This window comes from Cinclus cinclus, chromosome 5 (genome assembly GCF_963662255.1).
Source record: "Cinclus cinclus chromosome 5, bCinCin1.1, whole genome shotgun sequence".
NCBI classification, from domain to species: Eukaryota; Metazoa; Chordata; class Aves; order Passeriformes; family Cinclidae; genus Cinclus; species Cinclus cinclus.
In genome coordinates, this window is record NC_085050.1 from 62,137,208 (window position 1) to 62,156,742 (window position 19,535).

The following is a 19,535-nucleotide window of genomic DNA, read 5'->3' on the forward strand; positions in this document are numbered from 1 at the left end:
TTATTACATTGATGCAGAGCTAACTTGTCTGTAACTTGTTGTTCACCAGGATTCCCAGGTCCTTTTCCTGCAGAACTGCTTCCTATGCTGAACAGAATTCCCAGCCAAGAATTAGTCATATCATCACTGCTGCTAGAGAACGACAGCTCAGTCACCCATTTCCCATCTCATCACCAGACCAAGAGCTTGCAGGCTGCACCCAGACATGCTCAAGAGGATCCCCCCTTTCCTGCCTGGCACATCTAATCCTGGGAATGGTAACAGAGGTCACCCCAATCCAAAGGTTCATGGGGAGGAGCCCAATGCCTCTACTACTGCAATCCACAATAAGCTATTTGCTGACTCAAAGAGGGCCCTGTGCACTGGAGTGTAAAACCCTCTTTATGGTCCAGTTTCTGAAGGATTCTATGTCACACAGTTCCAGTTCATAGTGTATTTACAGCTACAAAAAAGTTAAGCCTGTATTAAAACATCCAGTGCATACAGTTCATTCTGAGGAAATCCACTCTTCAGAACAGACAAATCCTCTGTCAGGACTTACCCAAATGATTCTGCCAACACTTTAAACTTGCTTCCTCAATGAAAGGTCTGGCAACAGTTATATCCACTTGGCCACGATCATTGACAGGCAGTGTCACTTTGAAAACTTCTTCCAACACCTGTTTTTTACTGTGGATCAGCTCTGTCCATACTCTGTTTATGGCTTTTAAAAGAAGCTGGCGACCTGCGTAAGTACAAGATCACAAATAGCAAGCTCTCTACAGTGCTCATAAAATTGGTGTTTTTACAGTAGTGAGATGAGTAATTTCTGTGATTACACTGTAGTTTGTCCCCCTTTGTATGATGTGTGAAATGCCTTTGGCCAGAGTGCTTTATTTTTTTGCCTTTATGTATGCTATCAAAAAGCATCTAGCAAATAATTTTGGCAGTTTTTCTCTGTGAATTTGAAACACTGGCTCTGATTTAGTTGTGACTCATCTCCCACACCCATCTATTAATAAAATGAAATTAAAAAACCTTATAGGAGTATGTGTGTTTATAAATATATACATAATTCTATACATACATTATGCTTCAGCACTTTCACATTTAATGTGTGCCTAAGTGCCTGCATAAATATTAAATACACACATTAAAGAATCACTGAATACTTTCTTCCACAGCTAGTTCAAAAACTTCCTTCGAGTGAAAGACTGTAAGCATGCCACACAATAGTTATTATATAGTTTATACCATATATTTTTTACTGCTACTGCATTTAAAACAGTGCATATAAAACTGTATTTCGAATTCTGGAGCATGTCCAGAAAATAATGAGGAGCTCTTACTATTTACACAAAACAGTAATTCAACCTCAATATTTCTATATTGGTATTTCCAAGAGTCTTTTCATCTATTTTAATGCCTTTGTATACCCACACAGCCCCCATGCCCCTCCAGAGGGTAACTGGGTAACACACACATACCACAACCCCGAGTCACAGGGGTAAAAGATTAGTGATGATAATACAGAAGTGGCATTATGAGACATCTGTGGCTTTGTCATTCTCAAATTACCTTCACTGACATCTTGACTGTAGACTCCATCTGGTTCTATATCAGAGGGGATCATAATGTGCCAAGTTGTCATCCTGGCTTCTGCTTCCAATCCAAACCCATCAACATTGCTACAAACACACAATAGATTAACAACCACCAGAAAAAAAAAGACAAAAAGACTCAAGCCAAGATAAAGCATTTGACTGCGTATCAGATTCTCAAAGATTAATACACACTACTACACCAAAGCATCTTCACTTCTGTCAATTTGAGTTCTGACCATCTGTGGTCACAAGCTGAACTGAAGGTTTATGAAGGGATGATGTGCCATTGATACTGGTGTCACTAGAGGAAGATGGTCATATCTGAAGAAAACATGAAACAGATGAGGCCAGAAACGGAGAACACTGGGGTTTCATGACTGTTGCCAAGTGTCTTTGGATGAAACACAAGTTGTGCATTTTCTTGGAAAGAACAAATGAAAATGCCAGGCTGTCATTTGCAGCAATGCAGAAAAGTGGGTGCCTACAGCATTTGTCACCTGATTTAATGCATGACTGGCCTTTCTCAATGCTATACAGAAGAAATACCAAGATACTGAACTTATACTAAATGATTCAACAGACAATAAATCCAGTGACAGGACTCTATGAGTATTAAACACATAGCACTAGTGTTTCCTTCTATCTTTAAAACATTTTGATGTATAAAAGGTTAACAACAGAATAGCTGGATAAACACATTCTTCAGTATTTAAAATACCTCTGTAAAAGGAGATAAAAATGTTCTCTATTTCCAGGATCTTCAAACCTAATTTTGTCTCAAAATGAATTTCCTAAGCTTGCTTGCAACTTATTGGCTGGAAAATTATAAACAGTCCTCCAAAATTTTGCTGACTTATTTGTAAGGTGAGTAAAAACAGAGGTTATTTTAGTACTTCCCAGCCCTGTTTCTGGAATGCACTTCTGCCTGAGATATTTACCTTCCCACGTGAAGATTAATCAAGCAGTGAGCTAGGCAGCTGATAAACTCCTGATCATGATTTCCAGGTCCCAAAATTAAGTTCCTGTTTACAGTAAGGACCCTTAGGGAATCAAGGAGAGCCACTTGCTGAGGAACAGTTTTGTGTGCTCTTGAGAACTGATACAGGATGGTTCTGTTCAGGCAGTGATAAATGGCATCCAGTGAGAGTCCCTGAGATCTTCTTTTTGACTGAATGGAAAGTGAAAAAAAACATGATCAGAAGTAGAAGCAACTCATTTTACTGACACAGAATCTTCCCTTTAATTGACCCAAACTCATTTTCCAAAACTGGCATTTTAGTCTAAGTGTCAATTCTGTGTATTTCAAAGACTGAAATTACGTTAATAATTAAACACTTAGAATTTTAACATCTACAAAGATACTGCTGATTTCTAACATCAAGTCTTCTAACAATCTCCAATAAAAGTGTGTGAGGAAGCTTGCCAAAAATGTCAAGGTAAATTTAGGGAGCTTCTCAAAATTCATGCGAAAAATATTTCATATTTATTTTGGGGGATTTCTATAAAATAATGTGACCTGAGAGGAGTTCTTACTCAACTGCTCTTCACAGAAAGATGTGCTAAGAAAGCTCAGTAAAGAGAGAGTGAGCCTGAGAAAGAAAAGTATCTTTCTGTGCTGACCCAAACGTGTATCACTAGCAGACTGCTTAGTGACATCATTCCATGCATTTCAATATACCCTGCAAAAATAGTTTTTCAGGCAGGGTAATACAACAGCCCTATTACCTGTGCAATGAGCTGGATTATGAAGTCCACAAGAAGCTTGGATTCTTTGTTGAACATGCCCTGCCAAAGCTTATCTACTACACGCTGTGTAAAATAAAACACATTGTTCACCAGCACTTGGTAGCTTCCTCCACTTGTTATAGGCAGAGATGCATCTTCACCTAGGTAAAAAACCCCAAAGTTTTCTATATTCATCAAAATAGCTCATCTGCATAAATACATTCATTAGTTTATGCTTTCTAGACTTCCATAAAAGAGAAAGAGATTCAGTCAATGAAAGCTAAAAACTCATGGCTTCCCTACAGTAGGGCTGTAGGGAACCACAGTTCTGGACTTGTATTTTATCTTTTAAAAATTACTCTGGATTTTAAAAACATGATTCTTGACTTATTTTATTAATGCATTGCACCCACAGGATGGTGTGCATGCTGTGGCAAGAAATGGGGAGCTTTACAAACAGGTTTGAACAGAAATGCATACAGCCCCTCATGACACCTGGAAAAGAGGCAGAGCAGCCCAAGAGCTCCTGGGAAATCCAGAAAGCCACCATGAAATGTGACTGGGCCCCTAAAATATGTAGTTTTTGTGAATATTCTATTTTACAGCTTTGGTACAATCAAGGTAGGGAGGAAACATGCAAGCACATCAATACCATTTACACATCAAAGGAAAGGGCAAGGGAAAAAAAAAAGACAATAAAATTGCAACAAAACAGAACACCAAAGAAGAGAAAGTCACAGAAAAAACCTGGTGTCCAAATCAATAGATTGATTATTAAACTTTCCTATATTACCCAATAAAACATCAGCTGCAAGTAGGTGGTCCATTACTCCATCCAAAACATATGTCTGAAACTCCTTCTGCTGCGTTCGTGTTGATCTTTCAGGAGAAGCCTAAAAAAAGATATTAAAATAATATTAAGACAATTCATATCTCTGAGCAACAAAGAGGGAGAGGGAGGGTTTCTAGGTGGTTTCCTTTTCTCTCAGCTCCCACTAAGTACTTTTTTTTTTTCTCTTAACATTCTGTCTCAAGTAAAAAGTTTCGGCTTTATCGAAGAATTTAAGCATCCACATCAAGTGGATACATTGGCTGTATGTGGTCTTGCAGAGTAGGCATTATTCCTGTTTAAATCCAGGAAATTTATCTTCTGCCATAAGAGGAACTGGAAAAGAACACATTCTGAAAAGGTGCATGAAACTCTCCACTACAAACACATGGTCAACCTGTGATCTCCTCAGTTGACACAAGTCACCTCCTCCAGTAAACAACGAGTAAATGGGACAGATCAAACGTTTAAGTTGTAGAAAGAAAAACAACAGTAAGTTTAGCAGTGTGTACCTACACCCAATCTTATTTATGCTAAGGGACCACTAACACTGACAAGTGATAACAAGTTAAAAGAGCTGTAAAGAACTGCAGCCACACGAACATGGTCTCAAATATGCCTCCCAGTGTCTGTGGATAACTGATATCTTCTGACATTTCATTTGTTTTTGCTTTGTGACAGCCAGATGTGCCCAGCTGCCCCAGGAAATTTGTTAGGAAATATATAAACATTCGAGCATGGTTCAAAAATTTCTGCACCTTTCAAAAAAGGTCAGGGAGACTCAGCAACATGTAAGATGAAGTAACTAACAGGTAGGTCAAGGAGAATGACAAGTGATGTGAAGTGAACATTTCAAAATGTACTGTCTGAAGGTGTAGGCAGTTAAATAGTAACTGAACTCCTCACCTCCCTGCTTCACCATTAGCAGGACAATGCTTTCTTCAAGTGTCATGAACTTCAGAAGTTGATTTACAGCAAGATAACAGTTATTTTGTGAGGTTTTATAGTATGGCCCCATATGCTTTTTTATTTAACTGGTACCATCTGTGGTACAACTTTTTATCTAATATGAACAGAAGAGAAACCCCGATATTTCTGCAGGGATTTCATATTTTCAACAAAGTCAACACAGATGTCATGGTTGGAAAGGCGCTTAACCACTGAATCATACTCCACAAAAATAAAACTTGAGGAAAGCTACAACTTCTCATGCTGGTTTTCCAAGCCATTAAAGAAAGCTGAACAAACTATTCTTTATGAAACACTAGTGTTTCTTTTTTTCCCCCACTCTTATTTCATGAAAATTCCACTGAATCTCAGGTAATCACTGGCCTAACTTTGTATGGTAATAGAAAAAAAAAAATTAGGGAAATAAGGTGTCACAACTAAGCTCAAGTAACAAAACCAAACCAAAACACAAACCCCAAAAAAACTCTACCTCCAGCAGCAGGTCTACCAGTGGAGTCTGTTTGCTGGCTGGTGTGAGACACAGGTTATCAATGATCATCACACGCATGAAGTCAAACACAAACTTCTTGGCAGGGTGGTTGGTCAGGTAGGTCTTGGTGCCCACATTGCAGTATTCTGATTGGCTCCTGTTCATGCCAGAATCAGCTGCAAAGGCTTTAAACTCTTCAGCTGGGGACCCAACTTCATCATCAAGATCAGTGACCTGTAAAAACCAGCATGTTAAAACTGTAGAGATCAGCTAATTAATGGCAGTTTCTTCACTTCTCTAGTCTTTGCTTGTCTTTCTAAGGGTATTTCACTTCACATTTTGCTTCTTAAGAAGCCTTTTTAGGAAATTATCAGGTTCAGGATCAGTCCCCCAATACGGAAACATCCAGTTTTGGATTCCCAAGGCAAATGATGCTCTGGCATGAGTTACATTTCATGCTCCCTGACCAACAGAATGAATTGGGCAATTTCTAGATACTTGGCAAAAATAAATGTTCTCATCGCAAAAAAAAACAACAAAAAAAAATAAAGAGAGAAAAGAAAAGTTTTGAAAAAGTTATTAACTAAAGCAGTTAAAATAAAATCAAGACAGAAGCCAACTAAAAAAGGCCATCAAGTCAAGCTTACATAACATAAAACAAAAAAGGAACTGAGTCTTTTTTTTTTTTTTTTTTTTTTTTTTTTTTTTGCTTTCAATACAATACCTTCATCAGAGTGCAGTTATGGGTAAGCCGGTTTCCCAAAAATCTCTAAAAGAAGAAGAAGAAAAAAAAAAAGGGTCTCCACAGCTTTCCCATTTCTGATGAACAGAAACCTTTGAAAGGCTAGCTCTTAAAGAGGACTTTAACAAAAGCACAAACAGTAATGAAAGCTGTCAAATCCAGAAGACTCCTTTTATGCAACTCCCTTCCTTAAATGGAAGAGGAGACAATATGATTTCCCTCAACAGGCTTCCTGCATCACCAGTTACATGTCAAGCAACCAAATGTTTTGAACATTTGGTCTGCTGTAGCAGCAGAGTGTTTTCAAGAAATTAAGAGAAGCCCAAATAAGTATTCTATTTTTAATAGCAATCTCAGAAAAGCTGAAAGACCTTTTAAAAAGTTAAGAATCTTCTCTCAAGGCTGAATTTAGACTATAATGTTTTGTTGCAGAAATCTGGCTGTGATTCATCTATTTCACCAGGCACTGATTAGTGCTACGCATCTGGGCAGAGAGAAAAACTGGAGGAGTACACCAATTTGGAGTGAGGAGCATCCTCAAAAAAGCAAAGAGCTCAAGTTGCCAGGCAGCTACACAGAATTTTAAGGGATTTAGGAGTTAAAGCCTGCTCAGAGACACAAGGCTCCTCTACAAACTCTGTACAGGTGAATGCCAAATCAGCATTACCAGTTTGTAAGTAGCACTTCTTTTTGAGAGAGAGAGAGTTGAACAAAAAAGAAAAAAAACCCCATGCTTTTATAAGAGACTCATCAGGAGGCACAGGTTAATAATTGGTCTCCCACTTTTATTGACAACAAAACAATAGCACACCACCAGTTATTATTTCCCGGAGTTTTTTATCATACTCCCCACAGTTCTAGCATTTGGCAATCTCTAGACTAATTATCCTTCCATGTTCTTAATAAAATTACTTTTAGATGTGAGTTACAATATCTGGGATTTTTCCTTTCCATTCATATTCTAGAAATAGTATCATTTGCAAATGACACTAAGCTCAAAGAAAACTTCAGGCAGCAATCCAAGCAAAGTTGAATTCACACCCTCTCCTGGCTGGAACTCAGTAGCTCAGTAGAACACTGTTTTGTGATTAAGCCACAAAAGCAGAAATGGGGTGTGAGGAAAAAGGTTTTAGGTTTCATCAGATCCTCCAGAGCAGAGCACTGACTCAGTCTCTTTTGCTTTTGGAAATATGAGCTAACATTTTTCATACGATTGAAAATAATAGTCCACTAGAAAACAAGCAAACTGACTGTTGTCCCTAAAATGCTGTTTCTGACGTCCCTGCACAACAACTGCCCTGCAGTTTAACTGCCCCCAGTTTAACACACTCTTCTCTCAGTTCCACAACCCAAGTACAAAACATCCAGCTCAGGCTTGATGATGACCTCTTCTGTAAGGGGAGTAGAGCTTTATCGTGGTATTACCGATAATTGATAAATCCTCAAAAGCAACACTCATGTGAAAAATAGAACAGGCAAGCAGTTGGATTTCCTACCATCTCAGAGTAAGGTCGGATGTTGAAGGGAAACACTGTTGCTGCCAGTGCACACAGGAACTCTGGACTCGTCCACAAGGAAATGAGGTCGGGTACATTGTGATACAAATACCGAAAGAACTGCATCAGGGTGACTGGATATTCCCGAAGCCAAGAGCCTTCTTCCTCTGACTGCCAGGGCTGGGTTGAGAAAAGCACCAGATTAGCAGAGACAGCACCAATCAAAGAATACTTACTTCAGAAAGGAAGAAGATGCTGCCAAGCACATCTCAACCAGGAGGCCAACTGCACTTTACAGCACATCATTGACCGAAAGCTAAAACGTGTGCTCTGTCACATAATGACTCACAAATATTGGCAAACATGACCAGACTGAAGCCAACCCAAAATGTGATGGTACAGCTGAACACACCTGGTGACAGCACACAAGACACAGCACATGTCTCTATGTATGTCTCAAGTGTAGCTGAACAGGTGAGGACCAAACACCAGCAGGGAGACACAAGATGTGACAAGAGGAACACGTACTGCAGCAGGTGCACTTGTCCAAAAGATGCTTCTGGACATGTTACCTTGGGAGAAACATGCAAGCAATAGAGCATATCACATACACACGATGACCCAACAGCTGGCAACGAAAGAGGTGCTGATTTTCAAGCACTTCAGGAGGCAATTTTCAGCAGGTAACACATTCTGGCTTCAAGGAAATACAAACTTTTCCCACTGAGAAACCAACTTTCCCTACTCTAGACATTAGACTCAAAGATGAGAAGATGACACATTTCTCTGGCAGTAAATTAATTTCCTCTGGCATGGAGCTATTCATAGTCAGGGACTTCTCTGCATGGGGAAGGTTCATGAAGGAAATCTGCAACTCATACAGCTCTGAGCAGATGGGATACAGAGTCTCAAACATTCTCCCATGATGCTAATCAGGAAAGAAATTCAATTATCTCTGCCAAGGACCTTGTATCCTTCTGCTTTCTTGTTTTAACTGCAACTAAACAGAAAGCCCAGCCTTTTTGTGAAAAGGCAGCGTTAATTTTGTGGCTACTAATATTTCTACAGATACTGGAAAAAAGCAACATAGAAAAACCCAAGAAAATTACAATTTTAACCCAAGTATTATGAGCCTACTCACAGCTAATTTTGTCATGATACTAACAGAACCTCAACCTTTCTAATTTGGCTTTTGAACACGTGGAAAACGTGAACGTTATTCTGAAATACAAGCAAAATTTTTTATGCTTACAGAATTCAGCATGCTCCTGAGCATTCCCAGTAACAAGAAGGCAGCTTCTGTGCAAACACTGTGTATTGAGGAGGTAACAGTGCCACAGGAGGCAGGAACTCCAAATATGAATGTCCAAATGGAATCTAAATCAAACTGTAAGAGGTGAAAGAGAAGACATTAAATAATCCCTTTCTCCTGTGCAACTGTATACTGCCTTTTTTTTACCAATGCAATACACTCATTTGGCAGTAGATAAAATAATTGGTTGCTTTACATGCTCCAAACTTTATCACCAAATTTCATAAGAAGGTCACATGTCACTGAAGAAATTTTTTTTCAACCATGAGCTAATGAAACTGCAACTCTCATCTTCTCATTTCTCATAAAGTAAGTTTTTTGAAACAAAAGAATTGTCAGCACATGTGCTGCACAATCAACTTAGTTGACTCACATCTAGCAGTAAAACCCACACGGTATCCCACAGGGGAAAAAAAAAAAAAAAAAAAAAAGGATTTGAACAACACAAACAAATCAAGTTGTATTTTACAGCAAGTCTAAATAATTAAATCAATTAAAAAAAAAACAGGACCAAGTGTCCACCTCTAGAATTAAGAGTGCTACTAAGTAGTTGAATTTAGTTTCAGTTGAACAGTGTCGTACTTCAATGCTGTGGGCAGAGGAATGAGTTTCATTCCTCTACCTCATGGTAGCAGAGTGCTGAATGTGCTGTCAAGTATTCCTCTTGAGAAATGAGGCAGACACTTTCTGGTTTCAAAGTTTTACTTTCCAGTTCTCACTGATAAATCAATGTCAGCACTGCACCCATTCTAAAAAGGCACCTTGTCTATCTGGAATGTGTGTGGCTTTTCTTCATAAAGCACTACCCTGGGGCTTCCTAGGATTGTTGTAGGGCATATAATATCTACTCATTTACTTCAAAAAAGCCCAAAATAACCTGTTCAGAATAAGAACAACCAACATTTTTCAGTAGCAACTGAGTTGTCTCCTTATAAAACCACAGAGACTTTCTGAAATAAAAGCAACCTTGTTTTGCCTGGAACCCATGAACTCTCTTAAAAACAGCAACTGCCGACCCCTTAAAACAAAGAAAACCCACCTCACAACCAAAGAATGCAAGCAAAAGATTATGTTCCCTTCAACACCCACAGCATGCCAGCTTGAACTAGGAATCTGCTTCTCATTTGACCCCAAAATGGGTCAAATGTGTGGCACCAGTGACAGCTAAGCCATAGCATGCTAGCTTCTATATACTCCCACCCCAAGAACTTAGCACTAAACACCACATCATGACTCTGAGTCAGCTGCAGAGAAGAAGGAGAGAGCCTGGTTAATCCATTATTTTGATTCATGACAGACAGAATTGCATTCACATCTTACTGGGTAATCCCTACCTTGGCACCCTGATTACACTGGCTGCTGATGACAGGTGCACTGACCTGCAGGTTTTCAGGCAGTTCAGTGACTGGCTGCTGCAGGAAAAGGGCCATGAGGAGGAAATAGAGTGCAGGCACGTTAGTGTGCTTTGGGAGAAGGGACTGCAGGACAGGGAAGCCTGGGAAGTGACAAGCATCCCGGTTAATCTCCCGCACTGTGGATCTGCCACCAGCACTCCGGCCGACGTTGAACCCTAGGACAGAGAACAAGACACAAAGCCAACAACGTTAAGAGGGAATTACCCCTTCTTGCTCATCTGGTGAGATTAAAAAGGTACCTCCTCAGAAACTAATGCTGTAAAAAACAAACGTGCATACAGACTATCACACACACAACACCATTCTGATTCATGAGATGTCTCTTTTTTTTTTTTTTAAACAATTGAAAAAAAAAAAATCAATGACACTGCTCCATACAGACTGCTTAGTACAACTGCTTACACATGCAGATACATTTTCTGGCTGTGACTGCAATTTCTGACTTTTAAAACACTCAGGTCTCTGAAAACAGATATTGTGCTGGCTGAGAGAAAAAAAATCACCTTAATCTCAGTTACTGATTTATATAATGAAGCAGCAACCTCTGGTCCATTTAAGTCTATGGGCAGCTAATCTGTGTCCAGAGAAGTCTCAGGGGCATCTTATTTCAGATATTTTGTTAATGATTATTCAGCTAGTAGTAAGCATTAAATAATCTTATTTTATTTAAGTGCTGCTAGAACCACCTTTTTTGACTGTACTTCTACCTACGTATTTCAACTTCCTACTTAAAGAAAAAAATACACCTGGGTGGCAGAAGCACTTATTTTCAAGCAAGGAAAGAGGCAGGAAGACAGTTCAGTGTCCACATCAGCACAGTGAGCCATTGTTCTGACACTGCCAGAGGTGAGGTGGCTTTCCTGAGGCTCAAATACAGATACACTTTCCACCAGAAACAGACTTTTTAAACAGAAAATATCTATCAGGAATCAGACTAATGAAATCTGTGCTACATGGTTGTGGAAAGTCCATCAGTAACCTTCAACAAAGATGCATTGTACTCTGTTTCATGAGAAATCTTGGAGCCAGTATGTTATGATTTATTAAAAAACACAGCATACAAAAATTAGATAATCTGTCACTATCAGGTTATGAGACTCAAGTTTAAAAATATCTTTTTCATCACAGTCTAGCTTGGATTCAATTAAAGTGATACTATAATAGGAAAAATTAGGGAAACTTGAAAAACGCTTTCAAATTCAGTAGTAAATCAAAATCTTACTTAGAAAGATTTTGTGACTGAAGAAGATTTTTATGCTACTGGACATTTAAACTACATACAAAATAAAGAATAGTCTGTTCCCTAAAATGCCAGTGATTTTCAAGTTTTTAAAGCACAACCAGAGACATCTGATGGTAGCGCAGACAAGTAACAGAAAGGTCTCAGCCAGCCAGCATGCCCACAATAACCCACAGCTCAACACCCCAGCAATCCCTGAGCCCCAAGGAGCTGAGATGCCTACCCAGCACAGTGCCAATCTTATTGGTCAGGACAGAATCTGTCTGATCCAGCCAGCCTCCTCCACTGAGACCTTCCTTAAACTTGATAAGGATGGACTGATTACTCAACAGGACCACGAGAATTCGCATGGCTGCCGTGACTGTGCTAGAATGCAAATGTTCTTCCATGAACATCATAATCCAATCAAAACCCAGGGTTTTGACCAGTTCTTCACAAGCCCTAAGTAAAATGAGGGAAAAAAAAAAAAGTCACATTTTGTAACATTTAGTTTTCTACTAAACAGCAAAAAATCAATGTTCTCCACTGCAAGGCAAACTTCAAGAGCAAATTGTGAGTTCAGTGTGCTACAAACAAGTAATGTCCCTTAACTCTTTTTAAATGAAACAGGCAATATGTATTTATTTAGAAGAAAGGAAGGACTAAATACAGCTCCTGGGACTAATTTCATTGCATGAGATTTCTCCAATTGCTTTTGATAACAAATATGGAATTCTGAACTGAAATCTTTTTGTTGAACAATAAGTTTTCACAATTCTTCTTAACGAACTGGTATGAAAAAAATTAAGAAAAGTTGTTCCTTTCTTTGTTTTTATTAAGGGAAGAGCTCCTTGAGGGTGTTCAGAAGCTTTTTTTTTGCAATTTTAAGGGGTATTCAAGGGTCGATAATCTTAGTGATAACCCCTACTGAAGCTGACTATCCCACTTCTCTAAAAATGAAGGTTTTCTCTTTGACAGATCTTATTTTTTTCTATAGCTATGTATGAAGTTAAGAGAAAACAACAAAACTGATCATATATCCCATTCCTACTAGCATACCTGAGAGTAATTCAGTGACATCTACATAAATCATTCAACAGCTCATACAAAATGATGCAACTCAACTACTGAACTGAAGGGAGGCTGCAGAATTCTTCCCCTCGAAATAAAAAATTACAGCCTTTCTCTGCCTCAAGGGAATTTTTGTACTTACTGCAAATTAACAGTTGTCTTTTCTTTAGATGTATAGAGAAGTTTCAAGAGGATATCTAAAAGCCTGTTCCGTAGTAGAATAAGATTAGCTGAAACAAGTCCTCCAAAATCATCCTCTGTTCCTAAATATTGAGAAAAACAAACAAACAAACAAAAAAAGAGGCAAAATTAGGATTTTGGAACTTGGGCATTTTAAAGGCTATTCATAAATTCCATACATAAGCAAATGCAACCTAACCCCCACTCAGGTGGTTATATGGTGCTGAGAAATATCTGGTTCCTCCTTATCACTGTCCCACAGACTTTGGGCAGCTTCAAGAACAGGTAAAAGAGAATCATAGCTTCTCAGACAATAATTTGAACTGAGGTGGTCACTATCTGTCACCATTCCTTCCCATCCCTCCCTTCTCTCAAAACTACAAAACATGGCAAGTAAAACATTTTGCATTTTGAAAGCAGAGTGGTTGGTGGGATGTGGAAATCATAAGAAACAGACCCTGATACTTCCCAAATCCCTCTAAATCTAAAAAATGGAGGGAAAAATTAGTTTCCTTTTCTTTCAACACATCCCCAAGCTCACCATCAGTTGAAAAACACATTTACTGCAACCAAACCAATCCATGCAGCTCAGGACTAACTTTACAGCTATTTTGCAAATCCCTCTGCATATAGCTTATGTCAAAGAAAGACCCTGGTTTTATGTTATTTAAAAAAAAAAAAAAAAGAAGGCAAGGACAGCTTGAGGCAACATATACAAAAATGAAGACAGATAAATGGATAATTTCTGGACCAAGATTTTGTGCACAAGATAGACACAAAGGATCTTCTACGGCAGAAATCCAATGGATGTGATGAACAAGAGTAGCCTAAAAATCTCATGCCCTTTGCCTCAAAAACTTCTCTTTTCATTTCTGCCACACCTCAAATTTCTCCCCAAGGTTCTTTAGTCCCCTATGTAGGCAAAAAACAGCTCAAGATGCTGTTAGCCTCAGAAAAAAAAAATCCCCAAACCAAACCAAAAAACTGATGGCCTGTAGTGAGAACACCAATCTGGATCTCTCTCCAATACCCAATACCCTCTTTTTCACTAAAGAGGTCAAATTTAATCATCTTTGAGACCACAAAAACAAAAACTATTCAGAAGAAACAGGTGAGGCACAGGAAGATAATGATGAATCCCACCGGACCATGAAATGATTTGGGCTGGAAGGGACCTTAAAGATCACTGAGTTCCTACCCCCCCTGCCAAGGGCAGGGACACCTTCCCCTGGACTTCCTCTGGTTGCTCAGAGCCTCATCCAAACTGGCCTTGAACACATACAGGGATGGGGCACCCACAGCTTCTCTGAGCAACCTGCTCCAGGTGCCTCACCACCCTCACAAAAAGGAATTTCTTCCATATATCTCATCTTAAACAACTCTTTCAGTTTGAAGCCATTCCCCTTCATCCTTTCACTACATCCTGTCATGAAAAGTCCCTCTCCAGAAGGTGCACACTACCCAAACCTTGTTTTTTGTGACACCAGATCAATACAACTAACTGTAAAAGATGAAACTTCTCTCTCACTTGTCCCTCTGCACCAGTATATTACAAAGAGATGTAGAAACAGAGGTTTTTCAGATAATCCAATCCTTCCATTTATTTGGCTGACATCCACTGTGGGACTAAAACATTTCTCTTCAGGGAGACTGATTGAAAATGCAATTGCACAATATAAAAATGGTAGAATTGGTCTCAAAACAATTCAATTATTGAAGGACAGTAACATTTCTTTTTTTGCCTAAAAAAATGACTCTGCTATCCTAGCTAATTCTTCACTTCCTCCACACCTGGAGGGCTGATGCATCTAGTAACCAGTTTCTTGTCTTTTTTTTTTTTATTTTCCCCACTAAGAAGCAGAGATGCACAGCTGATTGGAAGGAGCAAGTGGAGGAAAGAGAACAAAACCATACAGTGTTAAATGAAGGAAACAAACTTGTTTTGCTCTGCTTTGCACTCAATAAATCTGAAAGCCCCACTAACTGGCAGCCAGGTTATAACACAATAGCAACATTACACTATTTCTATACTTTTTTTTATCCAAGCACAGAAGAGACCACAAGGTATTTTATTCTACTACTTGTAAGTGCTGTCAACACTTACCACTGTCAAGCTTTTCTTCATTGTTTATTTCCATGACCACAAACTTCTCACAGACTGCGAACGTAGGTAAAGTGGAAGAGATGAACTGTCCAAACCTTGGTGTATACAGAAAAAACATCACTCACTGATATGACAGATGCACTCTCATCTATCAATAATTCACCAGACATATAAAACCATGGCACCAGTGACAGGGAGATAGCTAAAAATGTCAGCTTTCTCACATCTGAAGACTGATGAAAATGGTCTTCACTTTAAGTTACTAACCAAAACACAAATTAACTTGTAGTAATTAATGGAATATTTGCAGACACCTCTGCAGGTAAGGGACCCTGAAAATGCTAGGATTTAGGAAAGTGAACTGGGAGATATGGATGAGTCCTAGTAAAAGGAATGCCTCAGGTTAAAGGAGAACAAAACATTCTCAAGCCCTTACAGCTGAACAATTATTACATCAAAATAGTGGTTCCTCAACTCTGGAAAAACATTTATGCCTATAGCTTGAGGTTATGTAACACAGGGTCATAGTTTTCCATTACAAGACTCTGGTGTACCACTCCAAGAAAGGAGATGCAATATATTCCTCTTTCCTCTGCAGCTAACCTGAAATGTTCCCTAACTAGTGCAACTTTTCCCAAGTTAATTTTTAATTTTTATTTTCATCTTTCTTTTTTTTATTTTCAGGAAGGAGAAGAGGGAACACTGGTCTACAATCTATTCTGTAACCATTTAAGCATAAAATCAATAGTTTTATTCTTGAATCTTTCTTTCTTTTTGTCCTGTATAATTAAAACAAAGACAAGCAAGATGCTCAGGTTGAGGCTTCTGATACCTTTAATTGCACTTAAAAGTAAGAATCTGAAAACATGACCATGCATATGCAAAAGCTCCCAAATCCAAAATATTTTACCCATTTTCATTATAATGAAATGACAGATGAAAAAAAATCAAGTTATCAAAGAGTTACACTATTTTTAAAGCGTTTCAAATATTTCTGTACATATGAATTACAGTAACTAGTGCAATTTTCATTAGTCAGAATTAGTAGTACTACATCTGACAGCCTTAAATACCTTTTTATACAGTGATGATTAAAAAAAAACAAATCTCAAACTAAACCTTGCATTCAAGACAGTAATCAAAATGGCATTTTAACCAGAAGTATCTTTTTAGCCCATCTCAAATAATATTCAGTGGTATTCAGGTGGAGTGCTCAGTGCTTTACATGAACCAAAAGGGCTGCTCAGCACCTTCACTTTTCACCTGTGGAACATTAAACCAGTTTGATCATTCAATCATGCTTGGTCAGATGCAAACTGAAAATCACATACAAATTAAGGTTTCAACATACTGCTGATATCAAGTTCAATCCAGTTAATGGAGAGAGAAAAAAAAAAAAAAAATCAGTACATAAGCATTCCATGTCACACACTCATAAAGCAGTGTGACCATGAAGTACTTTTGACCAAGGTAACAGAACCAAGAAAGACAGAATTATCCATGTGTGGGCTACCTGAGTAGGTCATAGCTGCTGGGGAAGCCCTGAAGCAGAAAGCTCAGCACATTGCTAATGGCAGCAATAGTGGGCTGGGACAGGGACATGTCTCGAAGAGTCAACAGCAGTCTTGGGATGAGCTGGAATTCCCTCATTAACTTTGCATTCTTTGCTGCTTCACTAGAAGAAAAGAAACAAGATGGCCATTTAAAATTGGAAATTAAAAATCCTCTAAATATCACCTAATCCTGTCAATCCCATTACTAGGCTTGAATCAGTTCATACCTCGACTCAGTGAGGAGTTCAATGAAGTGCTCAAATAATGACAGATGAAGCTCATAGGGTGCATGAAGCCAGACCTGAAATACAGAAAAAAACAGTATGTTTTGTACACAAATTGACTTGTAGGTTAAAAACGAGCCTTAAAAAACAAAAGGTCATGAAGAGATTAACATCATTCATATACATGTTTACCTGGCCAGGAAGAACCACATACCAGTTGCAAAGATATCCTCGGTTAAGGGTACCATGCTGAAAACTTATAAAGGGATCTAGACCAAAGGTCACACACTGCCTTTTTGCACAAACTTTAAACAGACAATGCAATGACTCCAAAGGAGCTATTAGGGTTTAAAGGCTGTGTTAAATTTATTTGGTCTAAGTGAAGATTTATGTCTTCATTCTTCATAAAATTAACTTACTGCCTTCCACCAAGATGAAACTCAAGGTCTTCCATGATTTTATTTTTTACCCAGAATTGCCCGCACTTAAATTATTTAGATTCTCTACCAAAAAACCCAAAGTATCAATTGTTCAATCAATAGAAGTAATAGAAGATATATATAAAAGCCAGAAAGCTCACAGTTACAGCTGCAAATCTTAAAAGTGATTTGTTATTGAACAAAGCATAATTAATACTCATGACCTGGTGTATGAAACTGGCTTAAATGAAAAGCTTTCTAGCTTTGCTTTTTTCTAATCTTATCTTTTAAAATTATGACACCAAATCTTTTAATTTCCCTGTTCTGTATGAGTAAGAACATTCGATTTATCCAAATTAAGTGAAATGGTTAGGTCTTTGATTTCTGAGAAGTAAAGAAATAAAAATATCTCAGAAAAACTGGAAAAAAAAACCCCAGCCAAAATCTCAGACTTTTGAGAGTTTCTTCCTAAATGAGGTTGCCAAGAGTGCTTTGAAATACTCAAATAGAATTAAAAAAAAAAGGAAATGGTTGAGTCTATTAAGTCATTTGTGCAAAAAATGACTTGCAATATAAAGTCAGCATCTTATAGCTGGCTTAGCAGTGGTAGTAAGGTTTTTACTTATTTACTTTAAAATGTACATGAGGCAGAACTTTTTTAGTCAGTCTGTGTTGGGTACAGATAATGCCAAAGTTGCATACACAAAAGGGTAAGTTCTGGGAATCTTTTATCAGCCTCTACTGCATTAGAATTTCCCTGTGAAATTTGCTACTTTCCTTACTTTAACACAACATTTAAGTATTTCATAGATCATGCAAACATAATTTTCACTCCCTTACTCCCAAGATTGCAGGAGATGTGTGATAAAGTGATTCCCATGTGCTATGTTAAAGGTTTATCTCCTACTTTTATTTTCTGGGCATTTTTCATGCCTTGATGTATGTACTGCAGTAGAACACACAGGTGAGCAGAAACTGATGGACTGAAAACTACACAATGTTATCTTCTAAAACAACAAAAAGCAGAAACACCTGTGGCACCCATCCATTGTTTGTGCAGCAATCCAAGCCACTTCAGCAGGAAAAGTTACCAATAATCTTGCTGCTTAGCTGCTTTAATATACTATGTAAGAAATAGGAAGTTCTCAGTAACAACCTAATTTGCTATTGTTGAATATTTAAGGTACACTATTAGCATCTAACTTAATCACTATCCAGCATCATAATCACTTTTCTGTGCAGCTCTACATACTTCAAAATCACAGAGCAGGTCCTGGAAGGCAGCAGAATTTGGGATAATGGAGGTCTCGTGCCCGCTGTCAACAGTTCCCACCAAGGAAAAGGTCAGGTGGAGTATGTGGCTGTTCAGAAGGGATCTTTTCTTCTTTAACAGCATTGCCAGCAGCTTGAACAAGTAAACAGAAAATGAATCAGTCCTGTGAGCACACAGCAATGTTGTCTAAGCATGCAGGAGAACAGATAAAATGTCTGTGCCCCTTTTGAGAAGGCCCTTTAAAGTATGTCCGCTGGTTGATACTCTTGATAAAAAAGTTTGAAAGTGGCATTAGAGTTAATTACAAAAGCAGCATATCCAGGACACACTCCAGCTAATAAAACATCTGTTTACACCACAGACAGGATGTAGGCCCTGAGGATCAGGGACACACACACACACCCCCCTCTCAGCTCTCAGGCAGTCAGTCCCAGTTTAAGACAGCACATACTCTAACAGTTGTGCTCCTGGACAGCAAACATGGATGTGGCAGACAAATGGAGCAGGCCTAGAGCACTGCATGCCCACATGAGAGGTATTCTGGCACTGAAAAAAAGCAGCATAAATCTGAACAAGCCTTTTTTTCTTGCTATGCTTCATTCCCCTAGGCATGACTGCAGTTCCCACTCCTGCTCTAACCTTTTATAATCTGGGCTGGGAAAGAGCCATTTGCCAGATTTACTGTTACTATTTCTTGTCTGCTGAAGGAAACTTGTTTAAACACTCAACATTCTAGCCTGTTCAGCTTTACCTTCCTCACTGAAAGACTAAAGAAACACAGATTTCTGGGAATCTCCTTCAAACCATACTATTTGCTGATGTCAATACAAGTGGAATGTAAGGTCATTTGTGACAATCCACCGACTACTCATGGTACAATAGGGACACTGTCTAGACTTGTTTGGTTTAAGTAAGCCAAGGCCTGGACCACGCTCCTTGGAATGATATGTTT

The 19,535-nt window shown here is 38.5% G+C and overlaps 1 protein-coding gene across 1 annotated transcript in view; it reads right to left on the reverse strand.

Annotated features, from left to right (window-relative positions):
• WDFY3 (WD repeat and FYVE domain containing 3) overlaps positions 1 to 19,535 on the reverse strand; it is a 99,211-nt gene that overhangs the window by 23,170 nt on the left and 56,506 nt on the right. The window contains exons 24-38 of the mRNA XM_062493075.1: positions 18,563 to 18,715; positions 16,895 to 16,968; positions 16,628 to 16,789; positions 15,115 to 15,209; positions 12,973 to 13,093; positions 12,004 to 12,221; positions 10,460 to 10,695; positions 9,066 to 9,200; positions 7,814 to 7,993; positions 5,576 to 5,809; positions 4,102 to 4,201; positions 3,309 to 3,469; positions 2,522 to 2,751; positions 1,558 to 1,667; positions 542 to 724 (exon numbers count right to left, since the gene is read on the reverse strand). Of these exons, the coding sequence (XP_062349059.1) occupies positions 542 to 724; positions 1,558 to 1,667; positions 2,522 to 2,751; positions 3,309 to 3,469; positions 4,102 to 4,201; positions 5,576 to 5,809; positions 7,814 to 7,993; positions 9,066 to 9,200; positions 10,460 to 10,695; positions 12,004 to 12,221; positions 12,973 to 13,093; positions 15,115 to 15,209; positions 16,628 to 16,789; positions 16,895 to 16,968; positions 18,563 to 18,715 (2,392 nt within the window). The remainder of the gene's footprint in view (positions 1 to 541; positions 725 to 1,557; positions 1,668 to 2,521; positions 2,752 to 3,308; positions 3,470 to 4,101; positions 4,202 to 5,575; positions 5,810 to 7,813; positions 7,994 to 9,065; positions 9,201 to 10,459; positions 10,696 to 12,003; positions 12,222 to 12,972; positions 13,094 to 15,114; positions 15,210 to 16,627; positions 16,790 to 16,894; positions 16,969 to 18,562; positions 18,716 to 19,535) is intronic.